Here is a 24631-nt window from a genome sequence, read left to right on the forward strand (position 1 = left end):
GGGACAGTGGATTGTGGTAGCATGGTGAGAAGCCTCCTTGTCCCCTTCTCACATTTAATGCAGACTCACCGATTGATAAGCGAGATCCATTTCCTTGAGCCCCTTTGTTGCATACACCTGGGATTCTCTTCCTGTAATGTCAACTAGCTACAAAGAGGAAGAAGTGTCATGGACTCACAGGAAGTGGTAACTATGAGGTGTTCACAAGCAGTTGAAGACACAGAAGTCCCCATTCCAGGAGACAGTCTTTTGCTTATAGATTCTGAGGGCCAGACCCTGGTGTCGGCCGGCAGCCCGCCCTTCGGGAAAGAAAAGCCCTTACACATGTAGGTTTAACACAACAATTGTCATTCATTTCTGCAGTGGCTATCTGCTGTCCAGACACTAGGGGTGGGTTAGAGGTCCATCCTCATGTAACCTTGGGAAAACCACCTATGAAAGCTTTCTCCATATAGGCTCACAGGTGGCACCTGGTTACCTGCTCGTAATTACCTGCGCTCTGTCATAATCGTTCAAAGTCATGAAGTAAAGGGAGCCCTTCATCCTCTGAGCCTCCTCAGCCTAAGACAAATAAGACTTTGAGTATAAGATACTTGAAATATGCAGCAGAATGCTAATAATGATGAGCTGGACTCACTTCGGCCTTGATCATCGGTATTGATGATGGTTTCAGGGGTGCAGTGGTCACCGCAATAATCAGGCTGTTCTTACGTGGGTCTGCAGAGGAGGCAGGGAGTGTCCTGATCAGTAAAGGCCCCCAGGGTGACTCTCCACAGGCTGCTGGAGCACCGTGCTGCTCACCACACTTCCTCCTCCAGAGGAGAGGCCCCCCGACCCGAGCACCCACCATCAGCAATGTCTGGAGGGCTAGCAGCCAGCCCTGGAGGGAGAAGGGCCTTAGCCGGGACCTACATTATAGATGACAGCGCTGAGCCTCGCTCTGGCCCTTCCTACTGAACCGTCACTATGACCAGACGTACGACCCTTGCTCTGAAAGGTAACTCCAGCTACTTTACTGCACAAGCATCAGCCTTTCAGTTGAGCAAAGGGACGGACAGCCAGACTCGACTGTACCAGATGTCCCACAGGGCAGTGGAAAGCCTGGTTCTGGCTCAGGGCAGTGCCCTCAGAAAGTCCTGCTCTACCTGCGCACCCAGGGATCCAGAAGACAAGGTGGAGACTCTCGGGCTGTGGACCCCATGGCCAGCTCAGTGCACTTCCCCACCAGGCCCACACTTCCTTCCCGGCAAGGGCTGTAACCCTGCAGTCTAGACGAAGACGGTTCTGGGCCGAGGACAGCCTTTTCCAGTGCTGGGGACACAGTCACAGGATGACATTAGCCAGAGGGAAGGAACCGAAGGGAAAGGAGCCAGGGCCAGAAATGTGGTGGAGACAAAGTGTGGGTAGCGAGGGTGAAATCCAGCGCTTTTTTTCTGAAAATGGAATCTTGTCTGCTCTTGGTCCCCTAGCTTTTCTGTTTTTTTGTTCAGGCAGCCCAAGTATAGTTCAAGCACCTCTCAGTTACCAAGAACTTAGAAGGTACATGTATGGCCCCGTGTTACTCTGAGATACATTACTAGGGATGGTTTTCGTCCTCCCTGCAGAGGAGGGACCCATGGCCCAGAGAGGACAGCGCCTTGTTCCAAGAGTCAGTGATAGTAACGGTCTGTACCAGACCTCCCCGAGGCCCAGGCCTGCTCTGCCCCCACAACCTGCCCACAGTGAAGTCACCAGGCAGCTTACTTAGGAGATGCTCTTTTCGAAGGTCCTCATTTACCTGCAAGGAAATGAAGGAGTATTGGTGGAGGGCAGTGGGAGGACCCAGGGATACTCTGAGAATTCCATAAAGCAGAAGTCCTCAGAGCTCTAGAGTTAGTACCTTTACAAATCCTGTCTCCAATAGGTTTTCTCCTGAAAGTTGTACTGTCTTAAGATTTTTAAGAGCTTCTTCAAATTCCTTTCTGAAAAATCAGAAAAAGTGTTGAAATGTAATTTGGTCTTAATATTAAAGGCAGCCCCAAGCCGTTCTGGAGCCACTGTGCTGTGTGTACATGTCTGGCTCAAGTCAAGTAGCCCAGTCATGACCTTCAGCCCCCTGTCCTTGATATTGACAGGTCATGCTCAGGCCTCCGCTGTCTCCATTCGGGTGAGCATAGGGTGGGAGATGCTGCTTTGCTAGTCCCATGGGTATGGCCTGGCTTTCTCTGCACTTGTCACAGTCTCAGGCACACAGACCTGGGGGACCCCCAAGGCCCCAGGGTGAATGTGGGGCACACCCATGGAGGTGTCACTGTGAATCCCACTCACAGTGTAATGGGCAGGGCTGCTAGAAGTTACTAGGTCCCTCAGGAAGGCACACTATCCTCCAACATGTAAGACTGAGTTTGGAAAAGTCATCCTGCTGTTTGATGCTCCTGTCCTGTCCCATCCTCCACTGCCACAGACCCCTGAGGTTGACATGGTCTCCCCAAGATTCTTTCCCTTCTGGACTGGTGCTAAAGAAAGTAGCAAGCTGCTTCATGAGCACACTAGGGCTCCTGAGTCCATGTGCTCCTGGAAAAGGCCAAAGCCTGGGGAAGTGGCCCTGAGGAGTGACCCTGGGCTGCCACAGTTCTGTGGCCAGACAGCTGCTGTGAAGGCAGAACTCATGGGTGAGACTGGGATACATGAGGGTCTGGGTGTTTAGGTTCAGGCCAATCCCATGTGATGAGCTAGGCTGGCACAGCCAGTCTAGGAGAGTGTGGACCCAAGAAGGCTTTTCATTGTGGAGAGTGCAGGTGTTGCTATGGGGTAGACCTGAGAGCCCCAGGTCCAGCCCCACACAGCCCAGCCCAGCCCAGCCCAAGAGGTGAGGCCTGGGACCTGGGGCCAGTGGAAGCCACACCAGGCACTGCCTGTCTAGCAGAAGCACTCTCCCCTTCTTTCTCATCATACACTGGAAGATTTGTATTTTGTGACAGTATCCCAAATATGGGGGAACTCATCTCTTACCACTGTCTAGTCCAACAGGCTCCCTCCAGGGAGTGCTGCCCCTCTGGCCCTACTCCCAGCTCTGTCCGTGGGAAGGACACCAGGCTCCTTGTCCCCTAGCAGTCTCTCTTCCTCTTTAATACCTGTCTCAACTCCTTGGAGCCTCTCCATCTCTCTCCTGTTGTCACCCACCTGGGCAGCACCTCTGGGTCTTCTTAGCCCCTGTGCCATCTGATTTCTTCAACATTCGGGAAAAAATCCCTCTTGGACTATGTCTCCTCAGCCTACTCAATCCTAGCAGGACGGGCTCAGAAAGCACCAAGCAAGGTCCTAGCCTTGGTCCCACCTTCTCTGCAGAACCTCCAGAGTCACACTTGTATCAGGTAACATTGCCCCCTCCGGGATTTTCTCTGAAAGCCAGGGTCTACCTGGGCTCTCAGCCATAGGCTTCCTCAACACCTAGGCAGTGGGGCACGTTTGGGAAGGCCCAGTCTCAGGTGGAGCCTAACTCCTGTCAAGATTCTCTGGGTTTCTCAGGAGCTGACAGCCTTAGGACCATGATCTGAGTGTGAGCTCTCCTCCCAGCTGCACATCTTGCCCCATCTCATTTCACATCTTTTCTACTCCCCTGAGTACACTGCCACTCCTGAAACCTCATTTGTGGAAGATGTCATTATGTTTCCTGTCCAGAGAGGACCAGGAGGCCCTCGTTGAGTCTCCACACAGCTTCTCACATGGGCCCTGAGACTGCTTAGAGAAGGCAGAAGACTTCCCCTCCCCAGTGACAGCTCTTTCACCAGAGCCCCCTGTCCAACAGCCTTGCATCTCTCTGCCACCTGCCAGCGTCACCCCCAATGGACTTGTTTCCTTCCACTCAGCTCATATCCACTCAGTTCTCTCTGTCCTAAACACATAACCATACATATGCACAAATCTTTGCCTCCACTAATGCTTGGAGCAGCCATCCCATTCATTGCTTTTCCTGGAGTCAGAGATGAGAGTGCAGTCTGCATGCACTGACATCACCACTGTGCACACCTGGTTTCTCTCCATGGTACTGAATGGTGGGTCTATGTCATAAATCCTGGGTCCATTCAGTCCTAAGGGTGCTCAACCTCTCTTTGGTCCTTCTCGCTCTCTAAATTGGGATTCAGCCATTTATGTCCATGAGAATCTTAACCTTTCAGCCACCCAGAAGCTCCATAACTTCCTATCTCCAGGTTTTTGAGAAAACTGCTTAGCGCACCATGACCCACCCTGAATCATTCTATCCCAACTTGGTGCTCAGGATTCCACTCATTGGTTCCCCTGTCCCAGACCTACTAAGGGACCAAGATCTGCTTCATCGACACCCATCAACACTTTGATGCTGCCCATCCCATCCTTTCCCCTCTGCTACTGACTTTGTCTCTCCCTGCCCCACTGGCCCAGGGCAGAAAGTGACACACAAGAGCAAGTACCCATCATTGGTACTGCTCATAAGTAAGACACACATCTGTCCTACCCCATCCAGGGAGTCCTCACTGACAGCCACTTCTAAGAACAGGGAAGGGCATAGAGAGAAGAACTCAGACATGTGATCACAGGGCTTAGAGGGACAGGGATGGTCTACCAGTACAGGACTGGCCATTTTCAGAGCAGCCAGGGGCCAGAGGAAAGAGAGGAGTCAGAGCTTGGGGGTCAGGGTGCACAATGAAGGAATCTCAGGCCAGCCCATGCACACACCATTGGGATTCCCACTGTGGTCTCAGGGAACCTCTCAGCTCCCTTGATCTTTCTGGGGTCTCACCCACTAAGGCCTGCCTTGGGGGTCGACGTGGCACTTGCCTGTGTATGGTGAGTGGCAATTGGGTCTCACCCTGTGAATTGTAGGTGACTATGCTGATCCTCACGGCTGGGCTAGGGAGGAAGGACATGCTTGTGAGAAGCCATCGACACAGTTTCAGATGAAACCAGTGGCAATCAGGGAGGGAATGCATGAGAGTTTCCCTGTCCCCACCTCAACTATTCTGTTTTGGGCCCTGCTTTCCAAACCCCAGAACTTCTTGTAATTTTAGCAAAGAAATTCTGAGGCCTGTTAAATGGGCAGCCTTCCTGGAAGAGTGTGTGAGAATGGCATCCTGAATCACCCTTACACTCTCTCCAAAAGACAGACAGACAGACACACACACACACACACACACACACACACACACACACACACAGGCATATGCACAGTGCAACTCAAGGAGATAGACACCTTCATACTCTTGCAAGAGGGCCTCCCAAATGGCCTCTCCTCTACTGCAACATACTTTGGAACTCCTTCCCCACCTCTCTCTCTTCTAAAAAAGTTATTCTCTCTTTTGGTAGGCATGAATATACATCCCTTCATTTCCTCCCCTTGGTCACTGTTTTCTGGTCTGCTGACTCTCATTATTCCTTAGCTAAACTGCTTTTGGTTCTTCTCCCAACTCATTTACTACTATGATCAGACTTTTTTTTTTTTTCTTAGAGCACAACTTTGGTATTTTCACACCCTTAAACAAGAATTATCTGTGGCTTCCTATAGATCACAGCAGAAAATTCAAGCCCCATGGCCTGGCATGAGTCACTGTGTTTTGGCTCCATGCTGACCCATCTGGCTTTATCTCTCAGCCCTCCCCTGAATTATAACCCTATCCTGCACCCAAAAAGACCTCTTACTCCATAAGAAATCTCCCTGATGGTTCCTGTTACCCTGTTTTTTCCCATCTTTAAAAAATTAGATCAAATTTCACATCCCCTGGGAAACCATCATTGAACTTTTTCTGTGAATTTTTAATTTTTCCTTAAAGTTGCCATAAGTCATTTGCCTTTTCTTTTGGCCCCTGGCATTGTTTAAGCAAGTGTTTATTTACTGCTACTGTTTTGCCTGTGTCCCCAACAATATGGCCTGACTCTCAGGCAGGAGCCAGTCAAACCTGCCATGAACCAATGGAATGACTGATCTATCCTTTCCTATTTCAAGACACTGCCCTGGGCTCTGTGCTCCTGACTGGAGGGATACTCATGCCTACTGAGCTAAAGAGCTGTGTACTCTGCCTGGCAGAGGGAAACACAAGCCTACTTTGTGAACCTCTTCAGCATTTCCTCCACAAGTCTCTGTGATTCTTCCCAGTAGTCTTTTGCAGTTTCTGACCTGAAAGCCAAAACAACATTGATCAGAGGGATTATGTGCCTCCATCAGGTAGGCAGTATTTCTGCCTCCCTACCTCCCACAGTCCCTTTGGCAAGCTCATCTACAGCCCACATAACTGATGTCTTCCAAACACCTTAGTGGGTTACCTTGGTGGTGACTATCATCAGTGGAAGTGGTGGGGAGGATGACCACATAGACCCATGCTTGAGGATGAGGGACTTTGGATACAAACCCAGATGGTTGGTCATGTTAGATGAGGCTATTAGGCAAGGAAGGAAGGAGTATAGAAAAGTCCCCACTGATTCTGATATGTTGTTCTATTGCCCGCCCTTCCCACTTACCAACACATTGGTAGAAGTCCTGACCTCAGCACAGAGGATGTGCTACTAGGACTATTTTATTTCCCTCTTTCCTATCAGCCTGCAAAGCTGAGCCATTATGGATGCAGGAGGACTTTTCTAGCCCCACTGCCAGGGGAGGGACTGGAATAGACCCAGGACAGTGCTGTTGTGGTATCATCATGCTACAACCAGAAGGGAAAACTACAGGTCTCTCCTGTCCCTACTTTCAGATTCTTGGTTCCGGTTGGCTCCCACATTAATCCCTGGATGGAGAGTAGGAGAGTAAAGAAGGTTGATGCCTCATGATGGCCCCTTCTGCCTAGGTGGGAAGAACTTTATTGTGCCTTAGCTGCCCAGGGTTCAAAATTCTTTGTAATGTCATATCTCTGTAGGTCTGCACAATTCCAGTTTCTGAAGGTTTATTGACTAAGTGTTTTTGTCAGGGTTCTATGGATGGTTAGAGTGAAACAGACTGGTGCTGGTGCCTGGATTCTTTCCTTGGGTCTGTGAATGGTTCCTGCCTTTTACATGTCCTATGTCAGAGAACATAAGCCAGAGTCAGAGAACATATGTCAGAATCAGAGAAACCCTCAAGGAGGCTTTTCCTTTTCTTCCAATGATCCCTATGTTCATTTACATTCCCAATGTCATGTTTACATGTTTTTACATGTGTCCCACACATCCAGAAGCATCCTTTCTCCACTCCACCATTCCTTCTGCCTCCTCTAAGCTACTTCTAAAACTGTCACTAGATAGTGAGGGAAACAAGGATAGATGATCCTAAGTATGTCCAGATTATCATTCATGGAGCCTGTATATATGAGGCACTTTACATTAAAGATTTCCAATTCCAGAGCAGGCTTGTGATATCAGAATTATTTCCATTTTGCAGTCAAGAAAACTGAGGCTCTCATAGTTCAAAGAATTTGGCACAATTTCCATGGGTAGTATAGATCTGACTCCAGATCCAGTTGTAAAGCTCATGCTCTCCCTGTTCGACTGGGCAGACTGGGATGACACTGATGGAGGACAGTTGGAAGAGAGGCAAGCAGGCAAAAGTGCCCCCATCCTAAGAGGAAATCACCCTTTAGAGGATTTTACACCACCCAGGAAAGAGCCCTTCACCCATTCCCATGTGATAGATGACAAAACCCTGATTGGATGATAGGTGCAGGGAGGATTAATCAGATTAAAACAGCCCACCTACAAGCTCATAAAAACACTTAGACTTAAAAACTCCAGTGGCAACTCCTCTCGGATTCCTTCCCTCTTCAGGAGCTTTGTACTGTCACTTTACTATGGCTCAATAAAGTTTGCTCTGCTGCCCACCACTCTCCATCTGGTCTACCTCTTCATACTTGGCAGCAGTGTGACCAAGAACCGCAGGCACTAAAGAAGGAAATCCTGTAACAATAGGAAAGTTTGGTGGCATTTTTAATCACCCTTCCCCCATTCTTTTTCCAGTCTGGTGGCAGTTTGAGTCCTGATCTGTGGTCCAGTTCCAACTTCTTGAACCAGAGGGAGCAGTGTGGACCTCACTTATAAATTATTGTGTACATCTTTTCTCTAAACTTGCTGTGGGGGTTAATTTAGGATTTGCAAAGGTAGTTGTGGACACAGATAAATTTAGAAAGCTACACATATGCTCAGCCAGAAGCATATTCTGTGAACACTTTATACTTTCACTTTGGGGGCACCTGGATGGTTCAGTGGGTTAAAGCCTCTGCCTTCAGCTCAGGTCATGATCCCAGGGTCCTGGGATTGAGCCCCACATCAGGCTCTCTGCTCAAGTGGGGAGCCTGCTTCCTCCTCTTTCTCTGCCTGCCTCTCTGACTACTTGTGATTTCTGTCTGTCAAATAAATAAAATCTTTTAAAAAAATAAATAAACTTTCACCTTCGGTTGATCCCTAGGTTCAGAACAAGTCTAGTTAAGTGGTAAAGGAAAGCCCAGTAAATAACATCTACCTAATTGGAAGTGGAAGAGTTTCTCTTCTCTGTTTCTTGTGTTTTTTGTTTTTTGTTTTTTTTAATGTTACGGTGTTTTTATATTTGTTTCAAACTGCCGGCATTCAAAGGAATCGCTGTCAAAATATAAGCTGAAAATTAGCCAAAGAAACAGAAACTCCAGTGTCCCCACACAAGATACATTCTTTGAAAATGTAATTTGGAACGATCTCAAAACAAATGAACTTCTTTTTTATTTATTTATTTATTTATTTATTTATTTATTTATTTATTTATTTTTATAAACATATGTTTTTATCCCCAGGGGTACAGGTCTGTGAATCACCAGGTTTACACACTTCACAGCACTCACCAAAGCACATACCCTCCCCAGTGTCCATAATCCCACCCCCTTCTCCCAAACCCCCTCCCCCCAAACAAATGAACTTCTACACATGTAGAAGGAGCAAAACACCCCTGAGACCAGTGAGAATTTTTTTTTTAGAAAATCTTATTTCTACAGTTACTACATTGTAATAATCCAAATCAAATTTCCAACAACAACCAAAATCACAGAATGTACAAAGAAATAGAACATTGTTCATTCAAAGAACTAAATAAATTTACAGAATCCATCCTTGAGGAAGACAAGGCATCAGATATAAAGCTTGTATAGCCACTCTGGAAACACTCTGGAGGTTCCACAGGAAGTTAAAAATAGAACTACTCTATGACCCAGTAATTGTTCTACTAGGTATTTACTACAAAGATATAGATGTGGTGAAATTAAGAGGAACCTGCACTCCAATGTTCATAGCAGCAACGTCCACAATAACCCCATTGTGGAAAGAGCCAGATGTCCTTCAACAGATGAATGGATAAAGAAGATGTGGCATCTAAATATATATATGTATGAATATGACTCAACCATCAGAAATGATGGATACTTATAATTTATATCAATGTAGATGGAACTGGAGGGTATTGTGCTAAGTGAAATAAGTTAATCATTTTGAGTCTATTTTTGTGTGTGGTATAAGGAAGCGGTCCCGTTTCATTCTTCTGCATGTGGTTGTCCAATTTTCCCAACACCATTTATTAAAGAGATTGTTGTTTTTACATGGGATATTCTTTCTTGCTTTGTCAAAGATTAGTTGACCATGCTGTCAAGGGTCTATTTTTGGGTTTTCTATTCTGTGCCATTGATCTATGTGTCTGTTTTTGATCCAGTACCATGATGTCTTGATGATTACAGCTTTGTAATATAGCTTGAAGTGAGACTTTGTGATTCCACCAGCATGGGCTTTCTTTTTTTTTCCAACATTCCCCTGGCTATTTAGGGTCTTTTCTGGTTCCATACAAATTTTAGGATTATTTGTTCCAGCTCTGTGAAAAAAGTTGAAGGTATTTTTGATAGGGATTGCATTGAATGTGCAGATTGCTCTGGGTAGCATAGACATTTTCACAATATTTATTATTCCAATCAATGAGCATGGAATATTTTTCCATTTGTGTCTTCTTCAACTTCTTTCATGAGTGTTTTGTAATTCCTCGAGTATAGATCCTTTACTTCTTTGCTTAGGTTTATTCATAGGTACCTTATGGGTTTTGGTGCTATTGTAAAGGGAATTGATTCCCTAATTTCTCTTTCTACAGTCACATTGTTAGTGTACAGAAAAGCAACTGATTTCCGTGCATTGATTTTGTATCCTGCCACATTACTGAATTGCTGTATGAGTTGTAGTAATTTTGGGGTGGAGTCTTTTGGGTTTTTCATAAAGAGTACCATGTCATCTGCAAAGACTGAGAGTTTTACTTCTTTGCCAATTTGAATGCCTTTTATTTCTTTTTGCTGAGGTTAGGACTTCTAGTAATATGTTGAAACAATAATGGTGAGAGTTAGCATGCTTGTCATGTTCCTGACCTTAGGGAAAAACTCTCAGTTTTTCCTCCATTGGGAATGATACTGTGGGCTTTTTGTAGGTGGCTTTTATGATATTGAGGTAAGTTCCCTCTGTCCTTACACTGTGAAGAGTTTTTTTTTTTAAATTTTTTATTTTTTATAAACATATATTTTTATCCCCAGGGGTACAGGTCTGTGAATCACCAGGTTTACACACTTCACAGCACTCACCAAAGCACTGTGAAGAGTTTTAATCAAGAAAGGATGTTGTGGGAATTAAGGAGGGCAAATATTGCATGGAGTACTGGGTGTTGTATGTAAGCAATGAATCTTGGAACACTGCATTAAAAACTAATAAGGTATTTTGTGGTGACTAACATAACACAATAAAAAAAGGGAAAGGATTTTTATTTTGTCAAATGCTTTTTCTGCATTAATCGAGAGGATCATATGATTCTCATCCTTACTTTTATTAATGTGATGTACCATGTTGATTTTCAAGTGTTGAACCACCCTTGCAGTCCAGGAATAAATTCCACTTGGTTGTGGTGAATAATCTTTTTAATGTACTGTTGGATCCTATTGGCCAGTATGGGTATTTTTTAATTTATTTTTTATTTATTTTCAGCATAACAGTATTCATTATTTTTGCACCACACCCAGTGCTCCATGCAATCCTTGCCCTCTATATACCCACCACCTGGTACCCCAACCTCCCACCCCCCGCCCCTTCAAAACCCCCAGATTGTTTTTCAGAGTCCATAGTCTCTCATAGTATGGGTATTTTGACATCCATGTTCATCAGGGATATCGGTCCATAATTCTTTTTTGTTGGGGTCTTTGTCTGGCTTTGGGATCAAGGTGAGGCTGGCCTCCTAAAAATGTTTGGACCTTCTCCTTCCATTTCCATTTTTTAAAAAAGAGCTTCAAAATTGGAAGGGGAGGTGAACCATGAGAGACTATGGACTCTGAAAAACAATCTGAGGGTTTTGAAGGGGTGGGGGGTGGGAGGTTGGGGGAACCAGGTGGTGGGTATTAGAGAGGGCACGGATTGCATGGAGCACTGGGTGTGGTGCAAAAACAATGAATACTGTTACACTGAAAAGAAGTAAAAAATTTTTTAAAAAATGAACTTCAGTAGAATTGGTATTATTTCTTCTTTAAATACTTGGTAGAATTCCCCTAGGAAGCCATAAGGCCCTGGACTCTTGTTTTTTGGGAAGTTTTGATTACTCCTTTAATTTCCCTGCTGGTTATGGGATCTGTCCAGATCTTCTATTTCTTCCTGTTTCAGTTTTGGTAGTTTATAAGTTTCCAGGAATGCATCCATTTCTTTCAAATTGTCCAATTTGTTGGCATATAGTTGCTTATATATGTTCTTAAAATTGACCATATTTCATTGGTCTTGGCTGTGATCTCTACTTTTACATTCATGATTTTACTAATTTGGGTCCTTTATCTTTGTTTTTTTGATAAGTCTGGCTAGGGTTTATTGATCTTATTAATTCTTTCGAAGAACCAGCTTCTAGTTTCATTGATCTGTTCTACTGTTCTGGTTTCTATTTCATTCACTTCTGCTTGAATCTTAACCTTAATTATTTCTTAATTTTAATTATTTCTATTCTTCTGCTTGGTTTAGGCTTTATTTGCTATTCTTTCTCCAGCTCCTTTAGGTGTAAGGTTAGCTTTTATATTTGAGATTTTTCCAATTTTTGAGAGAGGCATGCATTGCAATGTACTTCCATCTTAGAACCCCCTTTCCTGTATCCAAACATTTTGAACAGTTGTGTTTTCATTTTTATTAGCATCTATGAACTTTTAAAATTATTCTTTTATTTCCTGGTTGACCCATTCATTCTTTTTTTAAATTAACAATGAATTATTTGTTTCAGGGGAACAATCTGATGTCCTGTGTCTTTTGACTGGGATATTTAGCCCATTTACACTCAGAGTAACTATTGAAAGATATGAATTTAGTGATATTGTATTACCTGTAAAGTCCCTGTTTCTGTAAATTGTCTGTTCCTTTGCGGTTTATGTTACTCTTTGGCTCTCTCCTTGCTTATAGGGTCTCTCTTTTATATTTCTTGCAGGGCTGGTTTGGTGGTCACATATTCTTTCAGTTTGTTTATCTTGGAAGCTCTTTATTTCTCCTTCCATTCTGAATGATATCCTTGCTGGATAAAGTATTCTTGGCTGCATGTTTTTCTCATTAAGTACCCTGAATATATATCATATCAGCCCTTTCTTGACTACCATGTCTCTGTGGATAGGTCTGATGCAGGTCTAATGTTCCTACTTCTGTAGGTTAGAAACCTCTTTTCTTGAGCTTCTTTCAGTATTTTTTCTTTGTCTCTGAAATTTGGAAGCTTCACTATTATATATCAGAGTGATCTATTTTTTATTGATTTGGGGAGAGGTCCTTTCTACCTCTTGGACACGAATGCCTGTTTCCTTCCCCAGATTAGGAAAGTTCTAAGCTATGACTTGGTCAAATACACCTTCTGCTGCCACCCACCCCACCTCCATCTTCATCCTCAGTCATTCCAATAATTCTGATGTTGGTACATTTTGTAGCATCACTGATTTCTGGAGCACTGGGTGTGGTGCATAAATTTTGGAACATTGAAAAAAATAAAATTAAATTAAAAAAAATCCTCTCCATGCCTATTAGTTGTTTTTCTCTCTTTACCTCAGCTTCCTTCCTTTCCATCAATTTTTCTTCTGTGTCACTGACTCTCTCTTTTGCCTCATTAACCCTAGCTGTTAGAGCATCCAATTTAGACTGCCTTTCAGTTAGAAAATTTTTAATTTTGGGCTAATTAAATCTCCTTTCTGCAGCAACAGATTCTTTAGTGTCTTTTGCCCTTTTTTTCCAGTCCAACTAATAACTTTATAACTGTTATCTTGAATTCCAGGTCTGACATTTTACTTATATCCATATCAAGTTAGATCTGTGGCAGAGAGTATTACTTCTTTATTTTGTTGTGAATTCCTACTTCTAGTCAATTTGCCCAGAGAAGAATGGATATACGAATGAACAATAAAAAATATCAACCATGACTCAAGCAAACTACACACTAGAAAAATCCTAAGAAGTCAGAAACCAAAACAGAAGAGCAAAAGAATAAATGAAATAAAAAAGAAAAAAGGAGGGGAGGGGAAGAGAGAATATAATCTCACTAGGTGGACAAAACAGGGTGATCCACCTGTTTCTGAGTGTATTTTGGTTTATGTGTTAGAAGACACTAAATCCCAAAATTGTAAAGAAAGCAAAACTTTATACACACACACACACACACACACACACACATTAAAATTGAATAGAGTGAAAGGAAGTCAAAATGAGTGAATAAAATCAGAAACCAAAACGAGTGAATAAAATTGAATAGAGTGAAAGGAAGCCAAAAATGAAGAATAGATCTATAAAATGTAAATGCAAAAAATGAAAGTTTAAAAAAGTTTTAAAAGAGAGTTTAAAAAAAGACTTAAAAAAACAAAGAGTTGATAAGAAACTAGTTGAAAAGGGAAAAAAGAAATGAAAAATTTTAAACTGAGAGATAAATGAATCATGAGAAAAAGGCCTCAAATTCTATATACTATTTTCCTTGGCACTGTATTTTTAAAGTCTTGTGGGGTCTGTATGCTTGCTCTGCTCCTCTTCTTTCAGTTGGTCTTCTGGTGGGGGGTAGCCGGCTGTGCTGCTTCTCAGGTGTCTTTCCTGGGTGGAGTAGCCCCTCCCCTTGCCAGGTGTCTGACCTCAGTGTAAGCTAGTCCTTTGTATGTCATTTGTGTGCCATTTGTTCCCTTAAGACTTTCTGTGCCTCTTTAGAGGATCGAAACAAAAATGGCTACAAATGGCCCTAGAACCAAAAGACGCAGTTCCTTCTCCTTAGTAAACTCTCGGGGATCAAGGCTCTCTACTTTTTTGGGTGCCAAACTCTGCAGACTCTTGTGGTGCATGTCCACAGCAGTCCTCAAGGGGAAAGTTGTAGGGTCCTGTGTTAATGCTCTCTGTAGGGCTGTGGTGCGGATTCCGAGTGCACCCATTCTGCCCCTCCCAGGGGATGGTGAATGGTCTCTGTGTTTCCAGTCCTCTGCAGGGTCCACAGGCAAGAGAGTGACCACCCAATTGGCCTGGCAGATTGAGCTGAGAGCCCCCTTCTGGGCTCACTGACCAGAACAAGTTTCCCCTTTCCACTGCTTTGGAACTTGACCAGCTCAGGAGTCTCTCTTAATTCTGTGACTCCGGGGATCCTGAGACCACATTGTCCCACCTAGAGATCTTCTCATTTAATCCCCTGAGCACCATTCAGACAGGGATGTCTCTCACTGGAGCAGATTTCTAAGGATTCTGATTTTGCCCTCTGGAGATATATCACTTTCTGGTAGCCAGCTTACAGAGGGTCCTTCCCCACTCCATTTATCTTCTGGTATCTTTCCTCAGATTCACTTCTCTGTATCTCCTACCTTGGAAAAAGTGGTCACTTTTCTACTTTCAGGGTTTTGGTTACTCTCTTCCTACATCTGAGGTTGAATTCATGGGTGTTCAGAATGATTTCATAGTTATCTAGCTAAATTCAAGAGACCGATGAAATGAGGTCCCTTACTTTTCCACCATCTTGCTTCCTTCCTTGCGCTGATTTCTTTTCTTTTCTTTTTTAAATAAACTTCTCTTTACCAATTTCAAAATGACGTCTTTTTAACCTCAGGATGACTTTGGGATATTTAAGAGGGTCCCTGGAACATCTCAAAATATTTTTTGCTCTCCTTATAAAAGAGACATATTCACAGACCTGTACCCCTGGGGACAGAGTATTATGCCTCCATCATAAAGGATGAATACCCAACTTTTGTAGCAACATGGACGGGACTGGAAGAGATTCTGCTGAGTGAAATAAGTCAAGCAGAGAGAGTCAATTATCATATGGTTTCACTTATTTGTGGAGCATAACAAATAGCATGGAGGACATGGGGACTTAGAGTGGAGAAGGGAGTTGGGGGAAATTGGAAGGGGAGGTGAACCATGAGAGACTATGGACTCTGAAAAACAATCTGAGGGTTTTGAAGGGACGGGGGATGGGAGGTTGGGGTACCAGGTGGTGGGTATTATAGAGGGCACGGATTGCATGGAGCACGGGGTGTGGTGCAAAAATAATGAATACTGTTATGCTGGAAATAAAAAAAAATAAAAAAAAAATAAAAAAAAATAAAAGAGACATATTAAGCTAATTTTGCTAGTTTGACATGGTGAATTACGTGGGAAGCATTCTCAAATAAGAAGATATGTTAAACTTTTTTTAGGTTATACTCGTATGGATCTATGTTATTAAGGTAAGTTCCAGAAATTGTATGGAATTCCAAGAAATCAATGTCTTGGTAATATCTTATCTGTCATAATTCTAATTATGGTCTTAAGAAGTATGTCAAAGAAAAAGTGAAATTTCTTGTCAATTGCACTGTAATGAACCCTCATCAGATCTTTAATATTCCAGCTTTTAAGCTTTTAAGTCTTTTGACATTTATAGACAGTTACTGCTTTACACTAGTGGTTTTGCAGAATTAGTTTCTGTTCAAAGAGATTTATGGAAAGGACCTTTTCTGGTAACTTTCCAGGTACAAGTTTCAGATAACTTTAACTGAAGTGGGGGAGAATTTTCTGAACACTAATGGAGAAAATGATGGATTCATAGAATTTCTAACAGAAGATTAAACATTAATCAAGAATTAATTACATAGTACTAGAAGAACTCATGAGGATTATTATGAATTTATGATCCTTTTTTATTTTATTTATTTTGTTTTATTTTTTAAAGATTTTTTAAAATGTATTTATTTGACAGAGAGAGATCACAAACAGGCAGGCAGAGATAGAGAGAGAGAGGAGGAAGCAGGCTCCCCGCTGAGCAGGGAGCCCGATACGGGACTCAATCCCAGCACCCTGAGATCATGACCTGAGCCAAAGGTAGAGGCTTTAACCCACTGAGACACCCAGGCGCCCCTATTATCTTATTTTTAAACATTGCTGGCTTTTCTGTTCCTCCATCTCCAGATTTAAGGAGTCATTTTTATCCTTTCTTTGAATCTAATTATAATTTATAGAAATTTAGTGAACAAACTTTTTACTGAAAATAAAATATCTTTTACTCTCTATCTGATCCTTCTGTTCTTCAGAAAATTTTAAGTATTCATTTTTTAAAGATAATCTATTTATTTATTATTCTGAAAGAGAGTGAAGGGAGGGGTAGAAGTGGAGAGGGAGAGAATCCAAAGCAGACTCTCTGCAGAGCCAGGTGGGGCTCGATCTCAGGACTCTGAGCTCATGACCTTAGCCGAAACCAAGAGTTGGATGCTCAACTGACTGAACCGCTCAGGTGCTCCTTGAGTATTCTTACTTTACGTGACAATATAGGTATTTGTGTAAGCTAAATAAGAATCTGATTTCCTTCTAACAGGATGAAATTGGGCAAGTGATTTGTTTGGCTTCTTAGCTTAAAAAAATCTAATCACAAAATCACAGAAAACAACAATGACAAAATCTAATCAAAGATTTCTTATTACCAGAATTAAAAATGAGGTGGACCCTAATGGAGACAATAAGTCCTCTTAGATATCATCAAAGCTTTAACTGGTATATCATATCTGAGATTATACTTAAAATAATTATTCTTCCTGCACTCATGGAAATAATTAAGCCCAGTTTAATGAGACTAGAGTGATTTCATAAATTATTCTTACTGAGATTATTTTTGCTAGAAATTGGGATAATGGTAAAGAGGAAGATTATGTTTCAATAAAAACTGTTTTTTGTCTTTCTGTAAAAAGCAGTAAAATCTATAACACACCCTCATGGAGATCAGATTCTAGCTAGACCTGTTCTTGTCTTTGTGGTGTTGCTATCTACCTGTAAAATGTAATGGATCCTAACTTCTATTTCCCTTATATCTGTGTACAGTTCTCTAAATTAATGCTTCCAATTTGCTCCCTCCCTTCTGATTTGGAATCACCAAGATCAAAACTGCTCTTTTCCCAAAGCCCTGCAAAACTGAGCTGGATAACTCGATATAAATTTCATAGAAATCAACACAATGTCTCATGCACAGGAAACATTTGTGTGGTAGGCCACTCAGAACAATCATTTGAACATCCATTGACATCACCAGGAACATTCAAACTACACAAGATGCTTTAAGCTCACATTTAAGAGCCCTATGTCTGCACACCTTCTCAATTGACAGCTTTCTGGTCTCAGAATCTGGTTTGTAGTCTGCTCTAACCCTTAATTTTTCTTTTGTTCTCATTAAAATGCATCTTATTAAATACCTGAATGTTCACATGGTATAGGTCTAACTTTGGGAGCCCCTCTGTAACAATACCTCATTAAATGAGATACAACTGTTTAACTGAACTGACCTATTCTCAAGAATAGGGGACAACTTCAGTGAGATGGAACAAACTGTAACTTAACTTCTAGACTGCAAAACTTCTGAAATTAAAAAAAAAAGGTGAATGAATGAACAGTAGCATAATATCTATGGCAAAAGTCATTAGACTAGGTGGTTCTAATGTCTTGGTAACCTGTATAAGAAAACCAATAAAAAACAGCTAATTGCGCTTTTCCCAAATCAAGTAACTACTTAAACTATTATATTAAAATAATTTCTTTGTTTTTCTTTTACATATTCTCTATATAAATCTTGGCACTAGATCCTGCCAATGTAGTGTTCCTAACAACTTAAGTTTGGTGTGACTTAATGTAAATCCATGTATACTTTAATTCTTAAAAATTACAAAGTGCCTCAGTTTATCTTTTAACATCAGAAAAAGAAGCTATGAGACCTGTCATCCACAGTGCACTCACAGTGACATACCCATGTTGTTGGCATGATGGATCCAAAGAACTGCCTGTCTTGTCTACACCAGCCCTTCCTACTCCAACTGTGCCACATATGTAGGAGCTTTGGGAGAGTCTGTCTCCCTTTTCTCTCATTTGGCACACCTGATCTTGTTTCCCACTTGTTTTTCCCCAGCCTGTCAGGCTTCCTTTGAACTTCTAGAATTTTCCCCTTTAATTCCACTCATGTGCCCTCCGTCTCTTTTCCTATCTAATCCTTAAGGAATATGGAGTTCTTTCAAGAACACAGATCCGATCCATCTCTCTTCTGATAAAAGTATTTCTTTCAGTGAATCCCACAGATGCCCTTAAGATATAACACACATTGCTCAGATAGGCCCAAGGGCCCACCACTGGCCAGCCCCTTCCTTCTTCCTCCTCCTCTACCCTCCCTCCCTCCTCATACTCTGAGATCATCTGAGGGTCTCACACTCAGGACTTTACACAGGCCATTCCCCTAACCTGGAGTTTCCTGGCCCTCAAAGGGAGTCAGCCCTGGGGCAATGGTAGAGCTCACTAATTTTCATCCAATTCAATTTAATGAATCTAATGAATAAGGCGGAAATGAACCACTCAAGACCTTCCTGCAGACAGCGATTCTCAGGGACCCGCGCAGCCTTGGACTCTTTGGCATGGGCTTTGGAGGAAGACATCCCAGGATTTCAATTACTGCTCCATGTCTTCCCTTCTGAGGGCTTTAGGGGGTCATTTCTGGCCCTGAGTGACCTTTTTTCCCCCCTCATTTGTGAAATAGAAAATATTTACCCACAGTGGAGAGGAAGACTCAGTGATGAAGCTACTTTTTCTCCTTCCCCTTGTTCCCAGTCTACAGCCACATTTGGGCTCCCCCATCCAAACTGTCTGTATTCCTCAAGATAGATTCAGAATCTAGCCACTCTGCACCCCCACCGCTACCCCACGGGTCCACACCACCATCATCTCCCTGGATCCCCAGAGACCCCTGCAGTGGTCTCCTGGTGGGTTCTGTCCTTTGGCCCCTCAATTGTGATCCTTTCAGACCAAGATCTAGTTGTATGCCCTCTCTGCTCAAAAACACCCTCTTATTTCCCTCTACCTTTTAGTCTGCCAGCCCTGCCTTCCCTGACCACTTCATCAGAAAGGCCCCTCCCTCAGTACTTTCATCTTCCTTCCCTGATTCTCCCCTGGTGCTTATCCTACCTAATACACTATTTCCTCTCCTCTTTGATTTATTCCCTCTCTAGTCATGGAAACTCCAGGAGGACAAGGACTTTGTCCAGTTTTGTTTGCTGCCTTACCTGCACATCCAAATAGTGACTGATGTATAGCACTTGCTCAGACATTATTTGTGAGTGGATGAATTGTTAAGGGAATGAATGAATGAACAGGACTGTTCATCACATGGATGATAGGCCCCAGAGAACCTTGGGAGTGTCACCAGCACAGGCATTTGACCTGTATCCTGCCACCCAAAAGGGCATGTCAGAAGAGAGTCAAGCCAGGGAGTCAGGGCTTTGTCAGGGGTCCCTGTAGTGCCAGGGAGTCCCCAGCCCTGGTGTGCCCGACTCTGCTTTCCCTAGCAGCATTTTATACTCATCTTCTATGATTCCATGAGACGCTATGTTGGGCAAACTGCATACAAACTCCCCCTCATTCTCATCACAACTTGGTGAGTTGGGTATGAAGATCCCCATCACAGAGGGGAATCTGGGGCACAGAGAGGTGAAACATGTTGCCCAGGGGGACAGGACTGGTTAGTGCAGTCTGCCTCACTCACCAGTGTGGGCAAAAATGATCCTCAGTGGTCATTACTCCCCTTCCTCTGAGAGCAGCAGGGAGAAATGCCAGAGGGACTATGTGCTCACCTTCCAGGAATTTCTCATCAAGTTGGCCCTCAAAAGCAATGCGTAAAGCCATCTTCAACCACACTAGTTGTGCCCAGGTCACACAGAGATTATTTCCCTGGGGCTGAGGAGTTTTCTGTGGTTTCAGACAATCTTTGCCTGGTTAACTGCAGGCAGGCTCTAGCCAGACCCCTCACTGATGGCTCTGGGAGCTGTGAAAGGGGTGTATAAGGGCTCTTTCATGGACCCCCTCAGCTCCTCCTCCCATCAGTGCATCCAGCAGGATTCAGTTCTGGCTACCTGGGTAACATGTCAGAATAAGGGTTGGGGGGCCTTGATCCTGGAGCACGAGTGAGGGTACAGGGGATTTGATTGCTCCCCTTCCTCCCTTGCCCTCTCAGACTTCAGAGTAGGGTCCATACCCTTCACATCAACATACAGCTACAGCCAGCTGTGATCAGAGAGAACAGTACCACATCCCAGCATTTAAAAGCTAAAGGGGGAAAGAGCAGAGCTATGAAAGGGACAAGAAGTGGGGACCTCTTTGTTCAGGAAGCCATTTCTCTGGCACCTTTCTTGTTCCCTCACTGCATACCCTCCTCAGAAGAGAGGAAAAGGAACATTCCCCCACTATCTAATGATTTGCAACAAACTGACTCAGTTGACATTGAGCAAATCACTAATCCCTCTCAGCCTCGTTTTCGTCACCCTCATAGAGAAATAAAATCTACTTCCCTAAGCTTTGGGAGGCTTAGTTCAGCTCATCGCAGGCATGTAGAAATTGCTTAATTACTATTATTTCAGAGGCCACACCTATACCCAGAATCCTTCCCAATACAACCCAGGGCTGGGTTTTGCCCACACTACTAGGGTCATGAAGAAGGGCACTGTAACAGGATGGCAGATGAGGGGGGTCTTTGGAATCACCCACCAGCCTTGGAGCTACTTTATCCAACCTCTAGATCCTGTTGCTTCTCCAAGAGAGTGAAAATGCAAAATGTCTTTCTTACCCTACATTCTTCCTTACTCTACATTCTAGGATGGTTTTGAGGGTGATGGAAGTATAGTGTATGGGCTTTGGAAATCAAAATGTGCTTCAACGATGACATTAAGGATGGTCATATTATTATTACTACTGAAGGGGTCAACCCAATAGACAAGTTGGAAATGGAAACAAGGCAAAACTCCAGTCTCTCCAAGCATGAAGATCTACCCCCTTTTCTTCTCTGAGGGCCACAGGGTGCTTAATGCACAGCCCAGCTTCCCAGGATAACACCTGGTCATACCTAGCTGTTCTGCAAGTGTAACACATTCTGGAATTTGGTCTCCAAGTGGTTGAAGAAGGAAGCAAAAGCCTTGGCAGGAAAGCAAAGGACTTTCTAAGCAGTGACACTCTGAGAAGGTCCAACAGACCCAACAGGGAATCTCTCTGGAGTCTAATAAAAATAGAATCTACTTGGGTGAAAAGCAACACAAGCAGAAAACTGCACAGACAGAATCTGAAACCCAGGGGCACCTGGGTGGCTCAGTGGGTTAAAGCCTCTGCCTTCAGCTCAGGTCATGATCCCAGGCTCCTGGGATGGAGCCCCACATTTGGCTCTCTTCTCAGCAGGGAGCCTGCTTCCTCCTCTCTCTCTGCCTGCCTCTCTGCCTACTTGTGATCTCTGTCTGTCAAATAAGTAAAATCTTTAAAAAAAAAAAAAAAGAATCTGAAACCCAGTGAGCTTCTAAAAATTGCTGAAAAGGGGCTTCTAACAATCACCTGCCCATCCAGCTGTTTAAGGGGCATGCAGGGCACAGATCCTGGCCATGTCAGAGGAGGGTCTGAGAGTCACCCAAAAACTGTACAGTGGCTTTTTTTCCTTTCCAAAAAGAAAATTCTCAGGGAATAAATTCTTGGAGCATTCCTTCTACATCAGGAAAAAGGGGTTTTATCTTAGGTGTTAAGACTGTCTCCACCTCTCCTTTCCCAGAGGCTGGGATCTCCTTGAACCACTTCATGCCCTGAGGTCAGAGGTGCCCTGAGGGACATCCAGGGCCAGGGTGGGAGAGCTGCTCACGCGTCCAGGAGGAAGAAGATGTTAAAGGCACTATCGCAGGTTCTCAGATCAGCTTTGTTCCTGTAGTGCCTGGCGCGGTGGTGGAAAGATCTCCCAGCTGGGAGGTGGTGCAGGAAGCTCCTTGTGCTCAGCAGTGGAGGTGGCAGCAACAGGAGCAGGAACAGGGAAAGTGCAGGGCCTGGGACACAGATGCTGCTGCTCCCTATTTTCTTAGCTGTGCCCGAGACCCCACTCTCTACTGGAGCAGGGGTGGAATTAGTGCTGGCCATGCCCAACCACCACAGGCTTCTGCCTCATCCACTGTCTCCCCCCAAATCTTGTGCCCTGGGGTCTTGTCCCCTCCAGCACTGCCCCAAATTTCTCTGAAAGCCTCCACCTGGTATCTGCCCTTGGGGCGGAAGAGGCAAGTGGCTGTCTCTGGGGTGATGGCCCTACTACCTGAGTGGCTCTTTCCCTGCCCCACAGAGGCAGAATTCCCTGTGATGTCCCTTATGATGGGCAGGAGGGTTGGCATGGTGACTTTGTGACCTGCAGCTCTGCTCAGTACCCTGCCTGTTGATAACCCCAGGTGGGAGCCATGGGATCTTTGGGTGGGGATTAGGATGGGGCCATCATTTGTTCCTTATCCCAAACCCTCCAGATGTCCATTCAAATCCTCAAGACCCTGCCTTTTTATAACTGAAAGCAGGCAGCTGAAGTGGGCATCCATGTAGGTAAGGAGGTCCAGGAACTGGGAGACTACAGTACAGGTCATTGGTGTGAACACTGACATCACCCATAGACATGGAAAGATCTAGAAGGTCAAGAAGGTTTGTGCAAGCATTCCAAAGTCCTTTGTGAATGAGGGACATTCTGGTTATGTACTGCTATGTAACAAATCACCCCAATGTAGTGACATACAAGAGAACCATTTCCTATGTGCATAAGTTCTGGGAATCAGAAATGCAGAGAGGGTGCATGGAGATGGTTTGCCTGTGCTTCGTGGAAAAATAAAGGCATTGACAACTTTGAGTCAAAGGCGATTCCATCACTTATACTGTGATGGGAAAAATATATAGAAATTCGTTAACAGATTTATTTTTTTTAAGAGTTATTTATTTATTTATTTATTTGACGGAAATCACAAATAGGCAGGTAGGCAGGTGGGGGGGGGGAAGCAGGTACCCCGCTGAGCAGAGAGCTTGATGCGGGCTTGATCCCAGGACGCTGGGGTCATGACCTGAGCCAAAGGCAGAGGCTTTAACCCACTGAGCCACCCAGGTGCCCCTCATTAACAAATTTATTTTCTTCATATTTATATGCACAAAGGAAGAGTGATATATCCCCCAAATCCTTCTAAGGCTAAAATATATCTTTCAATACTTATTACATAAAAATTGGAAGTGGTTAAAAACTCTGTGTATGTATGAATTTTTGAAGTGGTATTTAAAATCACAGGATATCTTAAATGATATTTAGGATTTGGTATACATCTCTCATTAGCATATTCGTTTTTCCTGAAGCACTGGTTCCTGCCTCTACTCATTCCCTGATATGGATGTTTATCTTTTTCATATCAAGTTCTTGGCATTCCTTTTTTTTTAACTTAAAAATTCTGTGATTTCTGACTACAGTCTCACAAATAGTGCTGACAAAAGGGAGAAGCTTAGAGGCATTGGGAGACAACCTAGTTTTCTTTTTCTTTTTTTTTTTATTTTTATTTTTTTTATTTTTTATTTCCAGCATAACAGTATTCATTATTTTTGCACCACACCCCGTGCTCCATGCAATCCGTGCCCTCTATAATACCCACCACCTGGTACCCCAACCTCCCACCCCCCGTCCCTTCAAAACCCTCAGATTGTTTTTCAGAGTCCATAGTCTCTCATGGTTCACCTCCCCTTCCAATTTCCCTCAACTCCCCTCTCCTCTCTAACTCCCCATGTCCTCCATGCTGTTTGTTCTCCACAAATAAGTGAAACCTTATGATAATTGACTCTCTCTGCTGCCTACAGATCTTCAGAACTTAAGCTATTGTTAGGAAAACTGCAGACAGTTTTATAGAATTAGACATTAAAATGGGTTTTGGTCCATATGCATCTGCACATGGTGTATTTGGGGAAATATGGGGAAAACACTGAACATAATAAGTGTATATTATCTGAGGGAATGTGTGAGTTGAATATATTTGCCATGAGAGGTGAACATAAATTGAAGTATTTTATTTAGCGGACATGTCTCTGCATACTAATCTTTTATCAATTGTTGCAACTATTCTTTTCTGGAGTGTGGCTTGTTTCCCCCTCTATTTATTGCCTTTTAGTAAGCCAGAAGTTCTTGATTTTAATGGGTTGACATGTCATTTTGGAAAACGTTTAAGATTTGTATTGTTTTATATCCTCTTTTGTAGCCTATTTAAGAAATTCTTCCTTGTTAAATTGTAACACATTTTATATTAAAGTTTTGAAGATTTATTTCATATTGAAGTATATAATTGATCTTAAATAAGAAGTGTGATTTATGCCAGGAATCTAACTTCATGTTTTATGACATATA

At 43.4% G+C, this 24631-nt stretch overlaps 1 protein-coding gene across 9 annotated transcripts in view; it reads right to left on the minus strand.

Annotated features, from left to right (window-relative positions):
- Nucleotides 1-22598, minus strand: part of LOC116573565 (anthrax toxin receptor-like) — a 37032-nt gene extending 14434 nt beyond the window's left edge. Inside the window, exons 1-8 of one of the 9 annotated variants that reach the window (XM_032313750.1) lie at nucleotides 22473-22594; nucleotides 6059-6130; nucleotides 4798-4869; nucleotides 1880-1961; nucleotides 1744-1777; nucleotides 638-717; nucleotides 493-561; nucleotides 70-147 (exon numbers count right to left, since the gene is read on the minus strand). In XM_032313750.1, the coding sequence (XP_032169641.1) occupies nucleotides 70-147; nucleotides 493-561; nucleotides 638-717; nucleotides 1744-1777; nucleotides 1880-1961; nucleotides 4798-4869; nucleotides 6059-6078 (435 nt within the window). In that variant the 5' untranslated portion in view covers nucleotides 6079-6130; nucleotides 22473-22594. Of the gene's footprint in view, nucleotides 1-69; nucleotides 148-492; nucleotides 562-637; nucleotides 718-1743; nucleotides 1778-1879; nucleotides 1962-4797; nucleotides 4870-6058; nucleotides 6131-6471; nucleotides 6501-7819; nucleotides 7867-8437; nucleotides 8540-19969; nucleotides 20008-21798; nucleotides 21934-21995 lie in introns of those variants that run through there. The other 8 variants (XM_032313743.1, XM_032313749.1, XM_032313747.1 and 5 more) reach the window with 8 other exon arrangements.
- Nucleotides 22599-24631: the final 2033 nt, after the last annotated feature.

This window comes from Mustela erminea, chromosome 14 (assembly GCF_009829155.1).
Source record: "Mustela erminea isolate mMusErm1 chromosome 14, mMusErm1.Pri, whole genome shotgun sequence".
Lineage (NCBI taxonomy): Eukaryota > Metazoa > Chordata > Mammalia > Carnivora > Mustelidae > Mustela > Mustela erminea.